The sequence below is a fragment of the Diadema antillarum genome, unplaced genomic scaffold (assembly GCF_040938485.1).
Source record: "Diadema antillarum isolate AM-2024a unplaced genomic scaffold, OU_Dant_1.0 seq00000966_RagTag, whole genome shotgun sequence".
NCBI classification, from domain to species: domain Eukaryota; kingdom Metazoa; phylum Echinodermata; class Echinoidea; order Diadematoida; family Diadematidae; genus Diadema; species Diadema antillarum.
The window spans coordinates 57,306-77,742 of NW_027271812.1; the positions used below are offsets into that span (position 1 = coordinate 57,306).

The 20,437-nt window shown below is 39.1% G+C and overlaps 1 protein-coding gene across 1 annotated transcript in view; it reads right to left on the reverse strand.

The window, feature by feature from the left end:
- LOC139741958 (uncharacterized) overlaps positions 1-20,437 on the reverse strand; it is a 149,116-nt gene that overhangs the window by 42,936 nt on the left and 85,743 nt on the right. The window contains exons 20-22 of the mRNA XM_071652524.1: positions 9,734-9,873; positions 6,649-6,854; positions 4,994-5,140 (exon numbers count right to left, since the gene is read on the reverse strand). Of these exons, the coding sequence (XP_071508625.1) occupies positions 4,994-5,140; positions 6,649-6,854; positions 9,734-9,873 (493 nt within the window). The remainder of the gene's footprint in view (positions 1-4,993; positions 5,141-6,648; positions 6,855-9,733; positions 9,874-20,437) is intronic.

Sequence of the window (20,437 nt, forward strand, 5' to 3'; positions counted from 1 at the left end):
TAAGTAAAATCAATCCGTCCTCAACGGGTTAAGAGTTGAAACTGTGCTGAATGCCTAGACTACCCATCTTTCCACACAAAGGCAGCCAAGCAGTTTAGAGAACCCTAGATATGGGCCTCTAGGTTCCCTATGACTAATGGCTACTACTCAAAACCCTCTGTTTTGCTCCTACTGTAATCCTACCCCCCTCCCCCTCAAAAAAAAAGAAAGTTTTTTCTTCCCTGAACATTCTCAATTTCACATCAATTCAGACGAATTCATTTCACGCAACATGAGAGACATGCTGCTTTTCTTGATCCCTCGGGATCAGATGGCAGTCGAAGATGAGGGCTTAACCAATAAAATTCGGGGGTAGAATTTTACAACTTCCTGCATAATGCCTACGAAAGAAGACAACTGAAATGTCACACATATACTCATAACCTGAAGCATGATCTGAGTTACTGTGACACTGACAGCCAAACAGCCTTTGATATAATGGTGTTTGTTAAGAGCTATCAACATTTGTTTGTTTGATGACTTTCACAACCAATCCCATGAGCGTGCAATATTTCTGGAGAAATTCTTGGAGGCATAATTACATTTTGTATCTCTTCAGCAAACAAAACAAAACAAAACAAATTGATCAGAGGGCGACCAGCAGTGACTACAAGGTTTCCAAGTTTACAGCACTTGACTCATTACTTGCAGCATATGCTACTCCTATCATATCATACTACCACACATCATTCAGGGGTAAAAGAGCGAAGGGAAATCTTTGCTCCAGATCCCACATGACTGTCTGGTTTGATGACGTGCTTGTCAACTTTTGGGTACAGCTGTAGATCATTCACGAGCTAACCCTCTCCATGAATGACCGATAATCTCGTCCAAATCGCATCAATCGGATCTGGCCAGAAACGTAACGCCGCGACTACACAACAGCCATCATCGCTTCCTGTATTGGGTCGTTCTCGTTGCGAGGAATCGCAGGAAGTCACACATTTGATATCTGATGCGTTCAGACACGATGGGGGGGGGGGGGGGGGGTGATGGTATAATAGAAGATCTGGGTGATGACTGAGGACATACGAGTGAATCTGCATAATTTGGTAATGAGGATTTGTGGTAGCCTATATGGCTACCCAAGACTCTGAGCACTGTGAGCTGTTGCTGGCACAAGATATGGATCACGTGTCAAATCCAGTGCTCAGAAGGCTTCAAAGGCTCACCATTTCCCCTTCATACCACAGTTTGTCTCAAATGAGTAGGCATTTCTTTGAAACAGTAATTTGGAGATTGTACAGGTCTAAATATGACCTTATGATTGTAGTTAACACCCTCATTCCTCCCCCCCCCCCTTCCATACGCACAAACCATCAAATGGATAAAATACACGTAACGTGGTAAAGTTTGAATCAAGACTCAATGCCCAATGTTAAAAGGCCCTCTTCTGCTACAGTAAAAAAAAAAAGACAAAAGAAGTCTCCAAAATAATGAAATTATGCCTCATATCTTGTCGCAATTTTACATTCATGCCTCATATTTTGTTGCAATTTTACATTCACAAAGGTAACAACTCACAAAAATATTGTCATTGATGACAGTGCTGTGAAATGGCTCTACATGTACATTGTCCCATTACTAATTATTCATTCTTTATTATGTGGCTGTGAGTCTTAATCAAAACCCTTCCTTCAGAGAAAAGAGCCCTCCCTAAAATTTCCACATCAGCATAACATCCATGGATGATGTTACGTACAGTGTAGGAACGCTATCATATCGCATATTGATAGTATGTGATTGTCATGGCAACCAAGCTTCTGTGCTTTAAGATAACCTCACCCTAACCAGTGATATCAATCATTTCAACCACATCTTGTAGACAAATTCTACAATACTTGTAAAGGCAACTGTCAGATAGGTAGTGCCTTATCATCCAAATACAACCGAAGCACTGCGGCACAGATAACATTTCGAGGAGTGGCTTTGGATGTTACATACAGTGGAACACTGTCCTACAGAATAAATCAATTGAATCTCCTCCAATCTAAGAACAAAATCTGTACTTACACCAACCCCCCCCCCCCCATTCTGCAATCCCTATAGCCATTGTAAAGGAGCTGCCACATTTCCATGCATGTTGTAAAACTTACCTATCAAAATCACATTGTATGTTAACCCAAATATGTCACACAAAAGGCTGAAATATGTATGAGAACTGCTCAATGCTCAAATACAGGCATTCACTGTTCTAAAAAAATACTTTTGAGGTAACAAATTTCATTTTTTTGTTTCATCTTAAACGAATTATCAACAAAATGTAATGTCCTTTCTTGTAAACTAAAATGAGTAGGTCTAGTGACATATGCACAATTGCCCATGTCAGTTTTCTTCTGTAATACAGCATATTACATCCTTGCGGTCTTCGTAGCTCAATGTACATTGTACTTCATCTTTAATTTTCAAAGTCAACAAAGTCACAGCGTGGAAAGCATGTGTATACAAATATTCAGGGCAACATTCTGCCAGTTTCTCTTACGTAGCAAAAAAAATAGCTGCTGAAAACTGCTTATCCAATCATGGCGAGCCAACGGAGTAAAATGGAGTCAGCTCAGGCCCCTTCGACACCAGTTTCTCTCAGGGTTTCCCTTTCATCACCAAGATGTCAGATCAGAGCTTTAAAATGAGAGCAACTACTGGGCCCCTCTTGCATTTCAAAAAACATGGCCTCATCAGATCTCTAAAGAGATTTGCATTTTCTCACCGTGCTGAGGCCCTCTTCAGTGCAAAAAGGGTGGTTTTCCCCAATAGCACATCCCTTGATTGGGAGCTTGGGTGGCACATGACATGTATGACAGCAGTTGGGCATAGCTCCATGTGCTGACAGACCCCACCACAAAGGGGGGCGTGGACCAGTGGCTATTATGACAGCATCAGCTGCTGAATGTATTTTTGACACCCCTCTGCACCACTTGATGCTCAACCACACACATTTTCTCAGTCACGGCCTCACCAAACTTTCGGGTACATTAATTCTCTTTTCATTTGTTTGTTTCATCAAAGCTTTTAATATAAACCAGAACAAAACCTCAGTCAAAAAAAAAGACAAAACATTATACACAAACCTGTGACGGAAAGCAATTTAAGGATAAAATACAGTTGTGCATATGAATGAGTTGGTATCAGTCCATTTGGCATTGCTGAATATAATAAATGCGCTTCACCCAGGGTAATTCATTTTTATCTGCCTTCGACAGTTGCAAATACATTTGTACTTTCATTTCAGTCATACATGTAGATACATTTGTACAATAGCTCTTAGTAATTGAAATCTAGATGATAAGTGTAATAAAGTGTGTTTACACATTTTGGATGAGAGTCTTTATTGTCCCCCAGGGAGTTACACTGCAGTAAGCATTATTACTTTAACTACCCATTTTTTTTTTCTTTAATCACTTGTACATTACTATTAAAGTCCCTTGCTCACTTATCATGTAGCACCCAAAAGTTGCTTAAATAGTGATGATAGGCGTGGGATTCTAAGAGTGGAGGAGTGTGAGGCATTATGCAAGAGTGCGCCATGGGAGAGAGGTGCTCTTAAGCGCGAAAACTCGGGTGTCAAATTACCGCTCGTGTAGGAAAGGCGGTAGAATCTCATCAATTGCGGGGGTTTGAGAGGAGAATCGGACAGCGGCACGTAACTCACGCAATCGGGGAAAGCCGCCCCGTTGGAGCTATCCCCAAGGAGGTGCCAAAAGCTACTCCGCGGCAAAAGGATCATTTGACATTCCAGGGGGTGTGAAGTGAGAGTGCGAGGAATGCTCTCACATTTGTAGACACGACCATGCCAAAATCTAGTACCTACTACATTACTTCACTTTCTTGGCATAACTAGAGATGTGAAGAGAGTATATGAGATGTGTTCATACAATTTTAAACAAAACTCTGATAAATGTAGCGTTTCTTCAAGGCCAGTCCAACTAAGCATGTCACGAGCAATGAAATGACAGTTTCAAGAATGTTCATTCATATTTCAATAACAGCAATATGAGTTGAACACTTACTCCGGTGCAAGACTAGTTTGGTGAGGGAGAAGTGTGAAGCAAGAGTTCCAATAAGGCGTGATATGGTGGTATGAAGGAAGTTCATGCATATTTGATCAACATCAACATGAATCTACACCATCGCAAGGTTGGTTTAAGCATGATAACAGGCTTGAAATGAGTTGGAGGTATGTCGACACATTTTGCGACAAAGACCCACATGAACCTAACCCCTAGAAACACTGTCTGACAGAATTTAGCTGTGGAATTAGTATGTTTTAATATTGCATGAAGCACTTACAGAGCTGTATATGGAGCAATTCAGAGCTATCCCAACACAGCAGAATTTTGTAGCTGTATAACAGCGAACATTACTCCAAGCTTTTCTGCCACAGCCCTTATCAAGGTTCCACTGTCACGACTGTCAATTTTCTTTTCTGTTATCAAGTCAGTTATCACACCAACATTAAACGAGCTATTCAATAATAAGCATATATATTGTAGACCTCTCTGCGCAATGACATTAAGCCTGATCCCTTGTCTCACACACTGTAGTTTAGTGATGAAGTGGTCCAACACACCAACAATTTGGACACACCACCCCTTGTGGTTCATCCCAGGAGACTACTGTAAAAGTGGAATTTTTTGCTCGTTTCGTGCAACAAAATACTAGTGCAAAAATGAAAGCATCCAATTTTTTTTTTTTTTTTTGCTTGTTATATGTAAAACTACTGAAGTATTGATTCCACAGAATCATAAACACACAAAATTCATCTTACCCAGCCGAGTACAAAGAAATACTTGCACGAAAATGTCCACTATTAAAGTAAAAATAATCCACCATATCATGCCTTGTAAATCTAAAAGAAAGAAAAAAGTAATATCAAGAGCGATAGACAAAGAGAATAAAAGAAGAAGATGGAAAGAAGTCATTCTTTGGTAAAGAAAAGGGTCATGTGATTTCTCACCAGTCACAATCTCCTCTCCCTCTGAGTCTAGGTCTGGTCCCACAAACATGCTCTCATTGATGTGCTGGGACAGTTCCAGGCCCTCGTCGCTGAGGATGGACCCGACGCTGGTGTCGTGGAGGACGCTGCCATCTGAGCTCGTATCGCCTAGCGAAAGAAAATAAGCGCACATAAGAAAAGAGTTTTTAGTGAGAATAATCTAGAGTAGTCTCTCTAGTCTAGTTTTTTCACCGCACTTCTACAAATACCCGTATTATTCCTGCGCCACTGAACATTTGTTACAGATATCTTCACTTGATCACAGATGAGTTCCCTTTGAAATAGAATGGATTTGTACCACTCACTGTTCATGTTGGCTTCAATGAATGGAGTGAGAGTACACACAATGGTGAAAGATTCCTTCGGGTCTCAAAGTAATATTCTTCACAGTCAAATTACTGCACACTTGTCAAAACTTACACAATGATAGGATTATAGTTGCTACATTATTGAAAAAAAAAAATCATTTTGACATCACTTCCTATGTACAATATGTCCCAAAAAAAATTACAACGGACCCCCCCCCCCCCCCCCCCCCCCCCCGCAATGATATCTTTAAAAATAGTGAATAAATCTAAATACAAATTCAGGGTATGAAACTATAACTCATTGCCCACATCTTACAGAAAACCCCATTCGATTTGCTTCAGTGGTCAAAGAGAAATGAGGAATTTTGTAGAGGATGTCGGGAATCTCTTTTGTCCAAGTTCTGTCTATTATTCACACACTAGAGCATTGAATTGCTAAAATTGGAAAAATTAGACTCATGACATGCTTCACAACTCTGTGACCGCTTAACCAAATTGAATGAGGTTTTCTGCAAAATAGAGCTAAGATGTTATATTCTAAGGCCCCGAAGTAGCACTTAGACAGGTCGATCATTTTGGATGTTATCAATTCGAAAATTTGATTGTAATTTTCGAGGGACATACTGCAGTATGTCCCACAAAAATTACAATCAGATTTTCGCTTTGATAACATCCAATATGATTATTTTTTTTCCAATGCTACTTGAGGGTCTTAAAATATAACATCTTAGCTCTATTTTGTAGAAATCCCCATTCGATTTGGTTAAGCGGTCACAGAGAAATGTAGATTGTTGTAAAGCATGTCATGAGTCTAATTTTTCCAATTTTAGCAATTCAATGCTCTAGTGTGTGAATAATAGACAGAACTTGGACAAAAGAGATTCCCGACATCCTCTACAAAATTCCTCATTTCTCTTTGACCACTGAAGAAAATCGGATGGGGTTTTCTGTAAGATGTGGGCAATGAGTTATAGTTTCATACCCTGAATTTGTATTTAGACTGATGCAATATTTTTAAAGATATCATTGCGTAGGGCCCCGTTGTAATTTTTTGGGGGACAAACGGTATACCATTGAGAGAGTAAATAGTGCCATCCAATCTCTGCGTGTGGCTGCTACCAATATTAACATTTTATAAGCAACAAAAATCAAATCCTACAACTTTCATTTCTAAGCTCTAATTTTACCAGACTGTTTCTTTCACTTCACTCTGCTAAACAAAGTCCACTTACAGTGAAACATGGATTGCATTTCACTGTTGAAAATCAGTACTTACTTATTTCCACCGCGCTAGCTCATACCACTTACCTCCAACTGCCCCCCTGGGGCGCTCCGCCCGTGGGGAGGAGGGTCTCCCGTCGCCCCGTCGGTCCATATCCAGGGCCTGGCGGGACGGCCCCTGCCGGGAGTGCGGCCCCATGCGGCGGTTGATGGCATTCTCTGTTGCCATGGCAGCCTGGACCACGGTGGTTAACACTCGCAAAAGATGGTTGTTGTTGTGCTGTAAGCTGTCCCTGTTGGTCGCAATTGGCAAATCGGGGGGTTTTAAAGGGGAAAAAATGAAGAGAAGAAGTTTTTGTGTTAATAATTCAGTGAACTCCTTTCTCAGCATGACATGAGATCAGGTGGAAGGTAGCATCTAAAATACTCACAAGAACTGAACAGAAAAAACGGTCTAGTGTGGTTCTCGTAGGAAGAGCTGATTATGGGGAAAAACTTGCCAAGTTTTGCTCTGCACAGTTTATAATTCAATACATTGTACCTGGTACCCATGCATTTCTCCTTCATGCTAACAAGCAAAATCAAAACACAAACTAGTTTTGTTTGCTGCCCCTGTGATTCACTAATACAAAACTGTAGTACACAGCATACCTGGTACCCAGTTCCCATCGCATTGGGTTTTAACACAAACCATGTGAGCTCAATGACAAAACATAGATAATTGTCATGTGAGGCTTGAAAGATTATTCCTCTGCCATTAAATATCAAATGTCAGATACTTAAATGTGAAAAAAAAATGCTTTCATGGCTTCTGAGGTTTGGTACCCTCCTTATTAGTATGATTGTGTATTACAAGCAACATTTTTTTCCCCACGTACATGTACCTAATTCTACCCCAGTACACTCTGGCTCTGTAACACTTCAGCTGAATAAAAGACACACAGCATAATCATCATGTGACTCTAACAATTTACATATTAAAGTAAAATTCAGAGACAAAATACGCTATATTGGCTGCTAATGATATCTTGCGCGCCTATAGCCGACATCATTAGGTCCCATTAGTGTACATGTTCATTAATGCTTTTAGTGAAGGTGCTTTGAGTCAATAGTTTCAAACCCTTTAATATCCTTCTTTGAAAAAAAGAAATATAATAAACTTTAAAGGTCAACGACAGCTATTGTGGTTCATAAAGGGTTTTATTTGTTTGTTGTTGGCTGATTTTTTGGTTGCTGGTTTTTTGTTTTTGTTTTTTGGTCTTGTTTTTGTTCTATGGGTGGTTGCAATCTTTGATACAAATATCCAAAATATGCCTGAAGAGAAATGTGCTATGAATCATCTCTTTGAAGCCTTTCACATTTAATCATTCAGCATAATCCCTCTTGTCATTCATTTTGACTTTACTTCACAAAGGTAGTTTATCCCTGGTTTGAATCTAGTCAACAGTGTACAGAACAAGCGCGAAGTAGGCGTACCTTACACATGTGCATGTCAGCATTAAACTAGTACCCATTATAAGCTGTCTGTTGGTATTATACCATATGTCCAAAAAAACCCTCTGCAATGATATCTTTAAAAACAGTGAATCAATCCAAATACAAATTCAGGGTATGAAATTATAACTCATTGCCCACATCTTACAGAAAACTCATTTGATTTGCTTCAGTGGTCAAAGAGAAATGAAGAATTTCGTAGAGGATGTCAAAAATCTCTTCCCTCCAAGTTCTGTCTATTGTATTCACACACAAGAGCATTGAAGTGCTAAACTTGGAAGAATCAGACTCATGACATGCTTTACAACAATCCATACTTCTCTGTGACCGCTTAACCAAATTGAATGGGGTTTTCTGCAAAATAGAGCTACAGCTGTAAGATGTTATATTTTAAGACCCTGAAGTAGCATTTAGACAGTTTAATCATTTTGGGTGTCATCAATGCAAAAATTTGATTGTAATTTTTTGGGGGAGGACATACTGTATATACAATGTTCAAGTCAATCACACTTTAATGCAACTGAAATTGACATAATCGATGGACTAGTAGATTTAAATTACTAAATTCTGACCACAAGTTTCATCCAGGTGTTTTTTTGTTCATCATTTAGCATAAAACATGAATGCTGAATTTCCAACTTGTAGCTGATATTAAAGCAATAAAAATCAATACAGTTCAAAGAGTGAATTTCCTCACTGAGAACAAGGAAACAATTTATGCAGCTGATTGATGAAAATTTGAACACGAAAGGAGATCAGACGGCGCAGAAGTCGCACTTCATATGACCATCACCGACTCAATCTGATGTGGCTCCTCTGAGGGACAGCAAGAGGGTGACCTCGCTGAATAATGAACACGTTTTTGCACACTGTCCGGCCAAGGGGCAGGTGCTCTAGTCAACTTCTATGGTCGAAGACACCTTTTCATTGAGTGTCCCTGTTTTTGTTTTATTAGTAAGTGTGCACATAATATTTTGAGCTAAATCAGGAGTTGCATTTGCAGGCCATGCTCAATGGCCTCAGCAGTGGCGGAGCTCTGTGAGGTGTGTTTTTAATACACTAAAGCAAGCCGTCATGAAAGCATGGTCTTGGTGATGAAATGTACCACGACAGAAATACACTATTTTGTATTGTCAATTTCCCTTTTTAATACTACACTATCTTTCTTACAAATAATAATAATAATAATGTTCCCATTCTTTGAGGGGATATATTCTTTACCAGCACTTGCAATAGACTATCAAATACGTAAATTCATGTCTATTTGAAACATACTCGTAGATGTCAGATGACTTCATTCATAAACCCTTTGTGTGCATTGAGTGCTGATTGGCACAGTAAACCCCATAGGGTTGTACACACTGTCCAAAGCCTCTGGCACAAAAAGGATTACAAAGGATCTCTGTTGTATCTGTATACATATTTCTGTATGCTTTTCACAAGAGAACAAAGTTTTATCATGTAATCATATTAAATAGGTTTACAGTTTCTTTTATAAAATCTTGCATACTCTTCATACTAAGAACTTTTTTAACATAGCTTTTGTCTAGAAGGCAGTTTCTCCTTTTTTGGGAAAAAAAAACCACACTAATTACCATTAATTATATCAAACATACAAGTTGGCACAATTGACAAAGCGTGTGTCCACGAATTTGTAATTTTAAATTTCCACACTGACCTTTCGGCCCCCAGCCTGTCCAAGTCCGCTCTGAGCATGGCCAGCAGAGTGCGCCCTTCCTCATTCTCCCGCTCCAGACGACCAATCACAGCCTCCCGTTCCTCGGCCCTCTGGAGCAAGCTGGCATTCTCCTCTCTCAGCTGTTTGGGGGCAGGGAGATGCAAAAGAAACAATTGAATAAATACTTTAATACTCGGGGAAACAGGTATACTGGTAGCTCTTCTAAATCAAACAGACGGGGAAAACAGTGAAAAGAGCTACCATTCTAAATCTACAAACTGTATGACTCATACAAAACACAGTCGTCATACAAGAATGAGTCACAGAAAACTGAAAGCCTATATGTACATAGACTGCAGTATTACTTTTTGAACATTCAAATGCACTGACTATATTTAGTTGTATTTTCAGCCAAATATTCAACTTCTTCAACAGAAAAAAAAACCCAGTTTCACAATGGTTTGTATTAGCGGCACCTATAATGAATCACCTTTGATCTACAATAAAAGAATGTTGGAATACTGTCAAAAGCTTTCTAAAGAGGTACTTGTAGGTATAATACACACTTGAAGATATTATAAAAGTTCAAGCAATGGATCCAGGTAACATTCACTGTTGTACAGGATACTGAGTATTCAAAATTCCACTCGTGACATTTCATATACTGTGTAAAGCTAAGTGTAGAACTGTGACTGAAAAGCACTAGTAATGCATCAAAGTCAAGAGAATCTCATGTACCACATTACAATGTTATATTTCATCCAGTCATTATATCATGTATACTGAGTGACTGACAACACAACATCACATAAACTAATGACTTTAATGATTTGTTATTTCTTCTATTAATACACTGCTTACTAATATTACAAACAGTTACTATAGCACTTTGCGGAAAAAATTGATACCAGGCGAATTCCACCATTACCACAGAATTTCCTGTCCAATAAGTGCTACATGGCCATACAGTGAAAATATGTCTGCCATAAAAACCAAAATAGCAAAACAAAACAAAAAAAACCAATAGGAATACGCTCCACAGAAACTAATTGAAAATGTACCATCGTGATATTCTAAACAGGGCACACGCCCAACTTTGTGCTTGTGTTTTGAACACCATAGGGGGCACCGAATGGGGGAAAACCACTGGCTGCTATGGTACAGTGTATGCAGAAACACTCTCTCCTCAAATGTGTATTTCACACAGAGCCAAGGCCCTGCAAAATGGATGCCAAATACTGGCATGGAGTCAAATCAAAAAGTGGGGCTACTACTGCAGTCAAAAAAAGAGGTATTATCCTTCAACCCATATTTCTAGTAGTATGGGTCCATTCGAACACTCAAATGCAAGTAAAACTGACGGGACATCACTTTGTAAATTCTAGCGAAATTTACTTTACACATAGAAAATCAAAAACAAACTACGAATGAAACTGTACATGGGACCCTATTACTGTAAAACGAGGAATTTTCGTGTGCATTTTAATTTTGCGAATTTCGCGGGCGCCAAGATTCGCGAAATTAAAATGCACGCGAAAGTTCTTGTCTACATTATACATGCATTGAATGCCAGTGGCAGTTCACGAAAATTTCATGCCGCAAATAAGGCCGTCGGCTCCAATTCACGAAAAATTCATGCCGCGAATATATCATGCTTTACAGTATATCAATCTCAGTGCTGGCAGTAAGACTATATTTCTTTTAGTTGTTTTCTCCAGACTGCACTAACATGACTCTGTGTTTGTTACAGAACCCTCTATTGGTACACACAATTACAAGGTTGAGTTCCTAGCAGACTACACACAATGCACATTGTACAGCTGTGTGCTAGACTGGAGCAATAATGTCAACAGAGGCTACATATTCACGGTGCAATATACTGATTGATATGCACCTGCTCTGACCAGAAGTCTATGATGGCAAATATCAACTCATTTTGCTATTTCAATCTAATTTCTTACATGTAAACTTGTCTAAATTCTGGATTCTTTTTAATATGATATCGATCTTTATTCGAGCTGCTAAACCTGTATGCATCAAGTCAAGTAATAGTGCAAAATGAAGCATTTTTCCGACAAATTTGTCGGACAAATTTGCTCTCAGCCAATCAGGTGCAAGGATTTCAGTAGCTTATAACAGGTATTCAGACAAAATATCTGACAAAACACTTCATGAAATGCCCCCCAGCATAGATGCTTAGGTAATAGATATTTTTAAGAGAGAACAGACATTAGAACAAAGTACAATGTAGATTTTTTTTTTTCAATGCTTGACGGATTACTGTCTTTTTCATGGCTTGCTTTGCTAACAATTGAGACAGGTGAAACTTACATGTAGCAGGTGCAATTATACAGAATGTAGTTTGACAGAGTGAATGACAAGAGTCTGTTTACGCTTCATTATGTGAATGCCTCTTTGGGTGGTACTGGTTGCTGCATTAAAAACATTTAACTGACAAGGATAACAAAATGATCATCAACAGTGCATCCTCTCCATCTGGACCGCTGCTCAACCTCGCCGCATCGCGATGGATGGCGTACCACATTCATTATTCACGCATGGCTCGAACAACTTCGCGTCCTCTCATCAACAATGCCATTTCATCACTGCCAAACACATGGATGCGCAGAGCAGAAATTGATGCTCGCGTGAAATGCAGCTAATATAATCACATTTTATTCATACAGTATACTGAAAAGGTTATACAGTATGTATGCCTAAAGCTATTAGCGGTATACATATCCAGGACAGCATAGCAACCACAACTAATAAATGAAATTCAAACTTTAGTAAAGTATGGTTGACTAGCTTGTATAGATACAAGGTCGTCATATGAAAAATACATACATGTGTATGAACATGTGTAATTTTCTGTAAAGTGCAAACCGGCCTTTCAAATCTCACGGAATCAATTTCCGCAAAATTTGAAAACATTAGTGTAAACTTTGGTATTTTTGCGCAATCACTTTTTTTTTGCACAGAGCAGCTCCACAACAAATTCACTTTAGGTTCTTGAATCTGTGCTCCCCAATCAAGCACCCATTCAAGATGTGCAGAGAAAATTGTGAAGATGTTTATGCAAGTTTTAGAATTCGCACTCACCAAAAGTAGCACAAAAAGTAATGGACCACAAAAATTTCTGCATAATTTACAGTAAAGTATCAAGATACTCACATGGGGGGAAAGGGAAGAGAGACATCACACATTTTCAAAGTGAACATATAATCTCCCACAGTTCATTCACTCGGCAATTTAAAGACAATAGCACAAAATCTGATGCACTATCAAAACCTAGCCAGCATATTCTGTAATTCAATCCAACATTATGCATAAAATGTTGCAGTAAAAGGGCTCATCTGCAAACAATTTTCAGAAGGACCTATAATTGTGAAACATACTCACAGGACTACCAGTATCCATCTTGATTTCAAATCCAGCAGAGCTAAATATACCCACATTTCAACTGAACATGTTCGCGTGTATACACAGATAATGAACATGGCGAATGCACGTTGGTTGTTTGAACAAACACTGGGGTACAGAGCTACACAAACAGTAGAAAAACCCAATGGAGTGTGGGAGCTACTCTAAAATTTGTTTTAAATCAGTCATGATAACTCAACACATTGCGGGCACGTTGATCTGAATTTGATTTGTTTGCAGGTCTTAGTCATCACGGTAACACGCTTTGGCACGGCGGTGAAGCAAAGGTCAAAGATCAAAGTGCAGTAACAACACTTCATTGCATTCCTCGCACATTGGGCAATGACATTGAATTCCAGCATGTTGTAAAGCATATTGATATTCCCAACAATCTACCTTGTACATTCTTAAAATTGCAAGTTTGACTCTGTGCTAAAGTCCAATAAAATATAGCTTTCTAATCATAGGATCACCTATTTTGGTATCACAACCCATATACAGTATGTGATATAGTGTGTGATATATGTTTGAGATGGGAAAGAGTAATAATGCATAATACTACAGTATTTTATATGTATACACCATATAATATTTGGGGGCAATTTCATTTTCCCTAGTCAACTGATATTCAAAATTTGCATGGCATACCAAAATATTGCCTCCTCTTAACACAAATGCACTGTACGTTCTCTCCCAAGGTAAGAAATAGCTTCATGTGGAACTCAATCTGATTCTTGAAGGGAATATAGTACAACTGTATCTCTGATTCTGTTGCCATGGTTCTTAATCACAAATCCAACCACTCAATAAGTTGCAAATTGTCTTACAAGTCCCCATCAAAACATATCTGGCATATATTCGATAACACAATGCATGTATGTATATCATAATTGTATGGTATATGCACATAAAATGTCTGACAGTATCAATGTACATGGTCAAGTTCTAGGATTAGCATTGCCATGGAGCAGATGTTTCCAATGGTGGTGCAAATTATAGTGACCTACTGCAGAAAAAAAAGAAATGAGTTGAATACTATGATCTTGGAAAAGATAACCATATCTTTCTATACCTCACAGTCAACACTAATATAAAACAAATTTATGTTTTGAAACGCCTTCATTCCACTCAGAATCTTTGGACAGATTTATTTCTCTGAGAACACTGCATAAAAGTCACAACATTTGAATCCTATACCAACTGGATATTCTCCATGTTCACCGAATTGATGATAGAATGTAAAAGCTGCATATATCTTTAATAAATGGTTTGATGATTTGGGGGGATTCCCACACCCTTCTTTGTGAACGATTCAAATGATTTTATTGGTGGAAATGAGTCTTGATAATTTGTAAACTATATATCATACGATTATGAAATAAATAATGAATATAATGATCATCAATTACATGCATAGTAGTGACTGTGTCCTCACTTGTAAAGACAAAATGCATGGAGCTCCTTTATAACAAAAATAATCATGACAATAAGACACAATCATCCCAAACCTAATTGAATAGAATTCTCCACACAGTATTCCTAAATCTTAGAACTAAAATTCAAAGACAAATCAATTCCAAGTTCAACAAATTGCATGTCAGCCTCATTTTAAGGACATTAATTCTGCTTCAAAAACTAAATTTCTGTCCATCTCTCTCATTTCTCTCTATCTATCTATCTCTATCTATCTATCTATCTATCTATATTTCTATCTTTCTCTATCTCTCTCTAGATTAATGTAGTTGCAAATGCTCTTCACCTACCATCACAAAATGGTTTAAATAAGAGGTATACCTATCATAAAATGTGGGCAGAGAGTCATGAGGCAACCCACCTTACTCTACAATGATAACAATCGATCACTACAGAATGCTTACCGCTCAAAAACAAAAGTGCTTTATGAATAATCCACTTAAAATTCCCACGGATGCAGAGTAAATGACATGCGCTGAAACACAACTGCAGCTGGAAAAGAAGCTTCCTCCCTTTTGAGTACGACTCCGGTCAATAATCCAAGATAATCTCCAATCGAGGGAAAACTTCAAGTCCTGATCATTAGGTACGAAGAACCTTGGCTTCTTATGCTCAATCACAACTGATTTCACACATGTGACTTTTGCCCCCAATATGAAGAGCACAAATCCACTGCGTTTGGCTTGAAATAGTCAATGTGGCAAGAAAAATCCACGCACGGCAAGAAAATTGATCACCCCGTGTGTGCACAAGGGGAAAAAAAAAATTACTACGACTGTTCAATTTCAGTTTCTTCTCCTGTACACTTTCACATGGATTGAACAGACATACTACACACACACACATGTGTACACACATACAGTCCGGAGGTATACACGCGCAGTGGGGTGGGTTGTGCAGAAGACAGACCCTCAAACACACAGGGCCTGCGGAGGTCCGTTTTAATAACAGGAAACGACACACACACTGGTGACTCCTTTCTCAGCTCGCCACACATTGTACACACTGTACAAGCTCTAACCAACCCACTCTCACTTTGTAACAGCCGGGGGCAGCATCGAGCGTGTGTTTTCAGTCTGTGCGGTTCTGTCCGGCATTATCACAGGGTATGCACGCATCATGCCTGGTTAACGGCATTTGTCATGAGGAAGGAAATATGTGCAAATTTGGCACGACAGACAAACTCGTGAGTCTGTTTCTCATTTTCCAATCATTATTAAAGGGGCAATACCATTTAATATCCCTAATACAATTCTCGGCAATACATTAAAAAAAAAAGACAGTTTATATTGTAAACATATTTCTCTTCTTTAGTCAAGAAGGCATTGCCATGCATATGATTAACACATCCTGGACCACGCTAGAATCCAAAGACTCTCAGTACACACACATACAAACTTGCAAATAATGGTACAAGCACACAGACACACTCAAGCACACAAACACACACAGACAGATACATGTAGACACAGATTAGACAGATAGATAGATATACTAACAGATGATAGAGATATAATACAAAGAAAGAAAGATAGATAGATAGATAGATAGATAGATAGATAGATAGATAGATAGATAGATAGACAGATAGATTAGACATCACAGATGATATGTAACACAGATACTCATACACACATTCACACAAACACACACATACATACACACACTCACTATTAAAGTTCTATAGTACAAGCACCCTCCGTGTGTACAAAGGGCCATAAGGTACATGTACAGGATGGCAGACAATTACTCCAAACAGCTGGCTCATTCATTCCTCATTCGAGAGGAAACTGCGTTCGTCAGCGACAACGTAGCATGGTTTTGGCTAGGACCAGGGTCTTGTCAACCTGCCATTACATCCCCTTCCCCTACTTTTATCTGTCTAGCCTTTCTTCCCTCCCTCCCCCTTTCCTATTAACCTTTTCCCAGTTCCCCTTTCATTGTGACATCACATCACACAGCTTTTGACTGCAAGTGATGAAGAACTTTATCTCTGTACATAGAAATTCTGAATATAATATGAGCTGGTATTCTCAGATCAAAAACATTTTCAGGCTGGTTATTTTGATCCCTAAATCACAGCTTAGAAGCACTCAAGCTGTTTTTTGTTTCTGTTTTGATTTTTCATCTGCAAATGTTATGCAAGGGGCTTTAAGACTATGAGGATATTGATATTGTCATCAACAGACTGGTTTGAAGAAGCTACAGTACTTCAGGGGCCCATTACATAAAAGTTACAATTATGGTAACTTTGCCATCCAATGGTAACTACCATGGTAACAATACTCAACAGCCAATCAAAAATCAAGAATTCCATGGAAGTTACATTGGATGGCAAAGTTACCATAATTGTAACTTTTATGCAACAGGCCCCTGAACTTTTCTCTTCTTCTTTCTCCTCTTCTCCTCCTTCTTCCTTTCCCTTTTCTTTTTTCTCTTTCCTCTTTCTCATCCTCATATCTATCCTCCTCACCCTCTTTCTCCTCCTCCTCCTCTTCTCAATCATCATCACATTTATCATCCCCTTACACCAGAAAACGGGCAAATGATGCATACAGTATGTGACTAGCAACAGACAGTCAGCCAATGGTAACAACCAGGCACTCTGTGCCATACAAAGAAGAAGATGAAGAAGAAGGAGGAGGAAGAGGAGGAGGAAGAGGAGAAGAAGGAGGAGAAGAAGAAGGAGAAGAAGAAGAAGGAGAAGAAGAAGAAGAAGAAGAAGAAGAAGAAGAAGAAGAAGAAGAAGAATCACTCTAAACCTTCAGGATCCTCTTTTTCCCTCCCCTTTCTCCATCTCCTCTCCCTTAACCTCTTCCTTCCATTTAGATTAAGTTTTCTCATTTTTTCTTTCCTCTGGCCTCCTCATTTACTTGCAACGATAAATTACATTCACGAATTACTGCTGCTTTTACTGTCTAGGCCATCATGCTAAACTTTGTTCACCTAATATCCATACATATGAACAACCCTGCAGCTCAAAATACCAAGTTCAAATCTTCTTTGATAAGCTGGCATTCTATCATGGGAGATGTGCCTTGGTTAGAATATTAAAGAAATCAAAAATTAAATCATTCAACTATGAAAATGCAGAAAAAAGAGTGGCATATTATACATCGTCAAATCATTTCTGCTGGCTTCTTTCATCTTCACTTTTCCGATGGCCGCAGTTCCTTTCACGTCAGAAAGTCCCACTTTTGATTGACACGTCAGCGCCATTTGTAAACAGCATAAAAGGCATTCGATTCACTCCAGTTTCTGAATAGGAGGAAGGCACAATCAAGCACACAAATTGCTCCAGATACAACCTAAATTGACATTGTGGCAAAGGAGAGGTTTTCCAATCACTTTTTTTTTTTTATTGAGCCGTTGACTTGTAATGGCTTTATAATGGCTCTGCATGTTTTGTGATTGGCACATTTATACCCTTTCTGATGCAAACTTGGCATAATAACTCATATCTACCATCAGAGTTGTATACAACAAGGAAAAGTAGAAATTACGCGGTGCGTAACATACTGTATGTCCCCGCCGGAAGTAGCATTTTGTAACAAAATGTGCAATATAGGTAAAAAATCAAGGTCAAAGGTCAAAGAAGTCAAAGGTCAAAATTCTGTGTAGAAGTTTTGAAGCCCTCACCTAGTGCCATCACATAAAGCAAATGGAATCGAAATTGGGTTAGAAATGGCGAAGGAGTAGCATTTTGTAGCCAATGTACAATATAGGTCAAAAATCAAGGTCAAAGGTCAAAGAAGACAAAGGTCAAAATTCTGTGTAGAAGTTTTGAAGCCCTCACCTAGTGCTATCACATAAAGCAAACGGAATCGAAATCGGGTTAGAAATGGCGCAGGAGTAGCATTCTGTAGCAAAATGCACAATATAGGTCAAAAATCAAGGTCAAAGGTCAAAGAAGTCAAAGGTCAAAATTCTGTGTAGAAGTTTTGAAGCCCTCAACTAGTGCCATCATATAAAGCAAATGGAATCGAAATCGGGTTAAAAATGGCGAAGGAGTAGCATTTCGTAGCAAAATGTACAATATAGGTAAAAAATCAAGGTCAAAGGTCAAAGAAGTCAAAGGTCAAAATTCTGTGTAGAAGTTTTGAAGCCCTCACCTAGTGCCATCACATAAAGCAAACGGAATCGAAATCGGGTTAGAAATGGCGAAGGAGTAGCATTTTGTAGCAAAATGTACAATATAGGTCAAAAAATCAAGGTCAAAGGTCAAAGAAGTCAAAGGTCAAAATTCTGTGTAGAAGTTTTGAAGCCCTCACCTAGTGCCATCACATAAAGCAAACGGAATCGAAATCGGGTTAGAAATGGCGAAGGAGTAGCATTTTGTAGCAAAATGTACAATATAGGTCAAAGGTCAAGGTCAAAGGTCACGACTGAAATTCTGTGTAAAAGTTTCAAAGCTCCCATGTAGTGCTATCATATAAAGCAAACAGAATCAAAATTGGCTCATAAATGACAGAGAAGTAGCAAATTGAAGATTTTGATCACACACGGACGCACACACGGACACACGGACACACGGACGGACGGACAGACGGACGGACGGACACACGGACACACACACGTACGGAGCCCGTTTCATAGTCCCCTGCTCGAACTCGTTCGGCGGGGACAAAAATGCATCATCTTGTATGGAGCACACAAAGAATCAAAACGTATCTCCATGTATCACACACTATGGGTGACCAGTGCTACTACTGGTGTCAAGCTTTCTATTATAATACCAACAATTGACAACTTTGTACTATCTCTCTCTATCTGTCTCTCTCTCTCTCTCTCTCTCTCTCTCTCTCTCTCTGTCTCTCCCACCCCCCCCCCCCTTTTCTACCAGAGTAACCTACAAGTATTACTCTGAAGAATTTGGAGAAGCATGTTAGGTAGATTAGTTTCAGGTCATTTTCTAGGTCAATTTGGGGTCAGTTCAGACCAGTTTGAGGTCAAAGGCCAATTGCAAATCAGGGGGATACAAATATAAGTACAGTTACCAGGTCAGGGTAGATCAACATGACAGCATGAGAGGCAAGCACAAAACAATGTTAAATTAACATTGCATAACTCTCCCTGGCCTATTGAGACAATATCCTTCAAGTGAACACAGAGATGTCTAGATTTTGGAAGAGTAAAATAATCATGATCTAATGATAATATAAAAGTTTTAGACGATCACGATAAGACTATGATATACATCTGTAACTGATGCTGCGCATGATTTATAGACACATGGAATACCCCTGTGGTTTACAAACTATACTCTATGTGAAATAATAAGCAAGAGTAGGCACTTAATCAAATGCACAGAGCAGTTTGAAAGAAAAGGTGTAACAAAAAAAAATCAGATGAAGTTTGTGTAAGTTAGCCAAGTTTGATGAGGGGAGTAACATAGAAAGCAGTAAAAGCCTCTGGCTCATTCACAGTGTACGGTGTGTCACAATGCACAGCTTCCTGTGTACGCTACACACACAGCGTCCCCTCGGCCACATCAAAGACTTTGTATATCCTGCCCTGTAAAACAAAAACTACAGTGCAGCATGGCTTTACGCACACCACGCAAACCTGCAGCTACCGACAAACGTGGCTAGAGGAAGTACCTCGTTGACTTCCTCTGTACGGCTCGACCTCTCGACCCCTGCCCGCCATTTGTTGTGACGGGAGATGCCAATTTGCAGAGCGTGGTTTAGTCACTGGGACGCTCATTAAGGGCAATTACTACCCCATCGTGACGGCGTCTTGGAATGGTCGTCGTCATCCCATTAAGAAAACAGCTCGACTGGTTCAGTCATCATGTTTCAGCAGCTT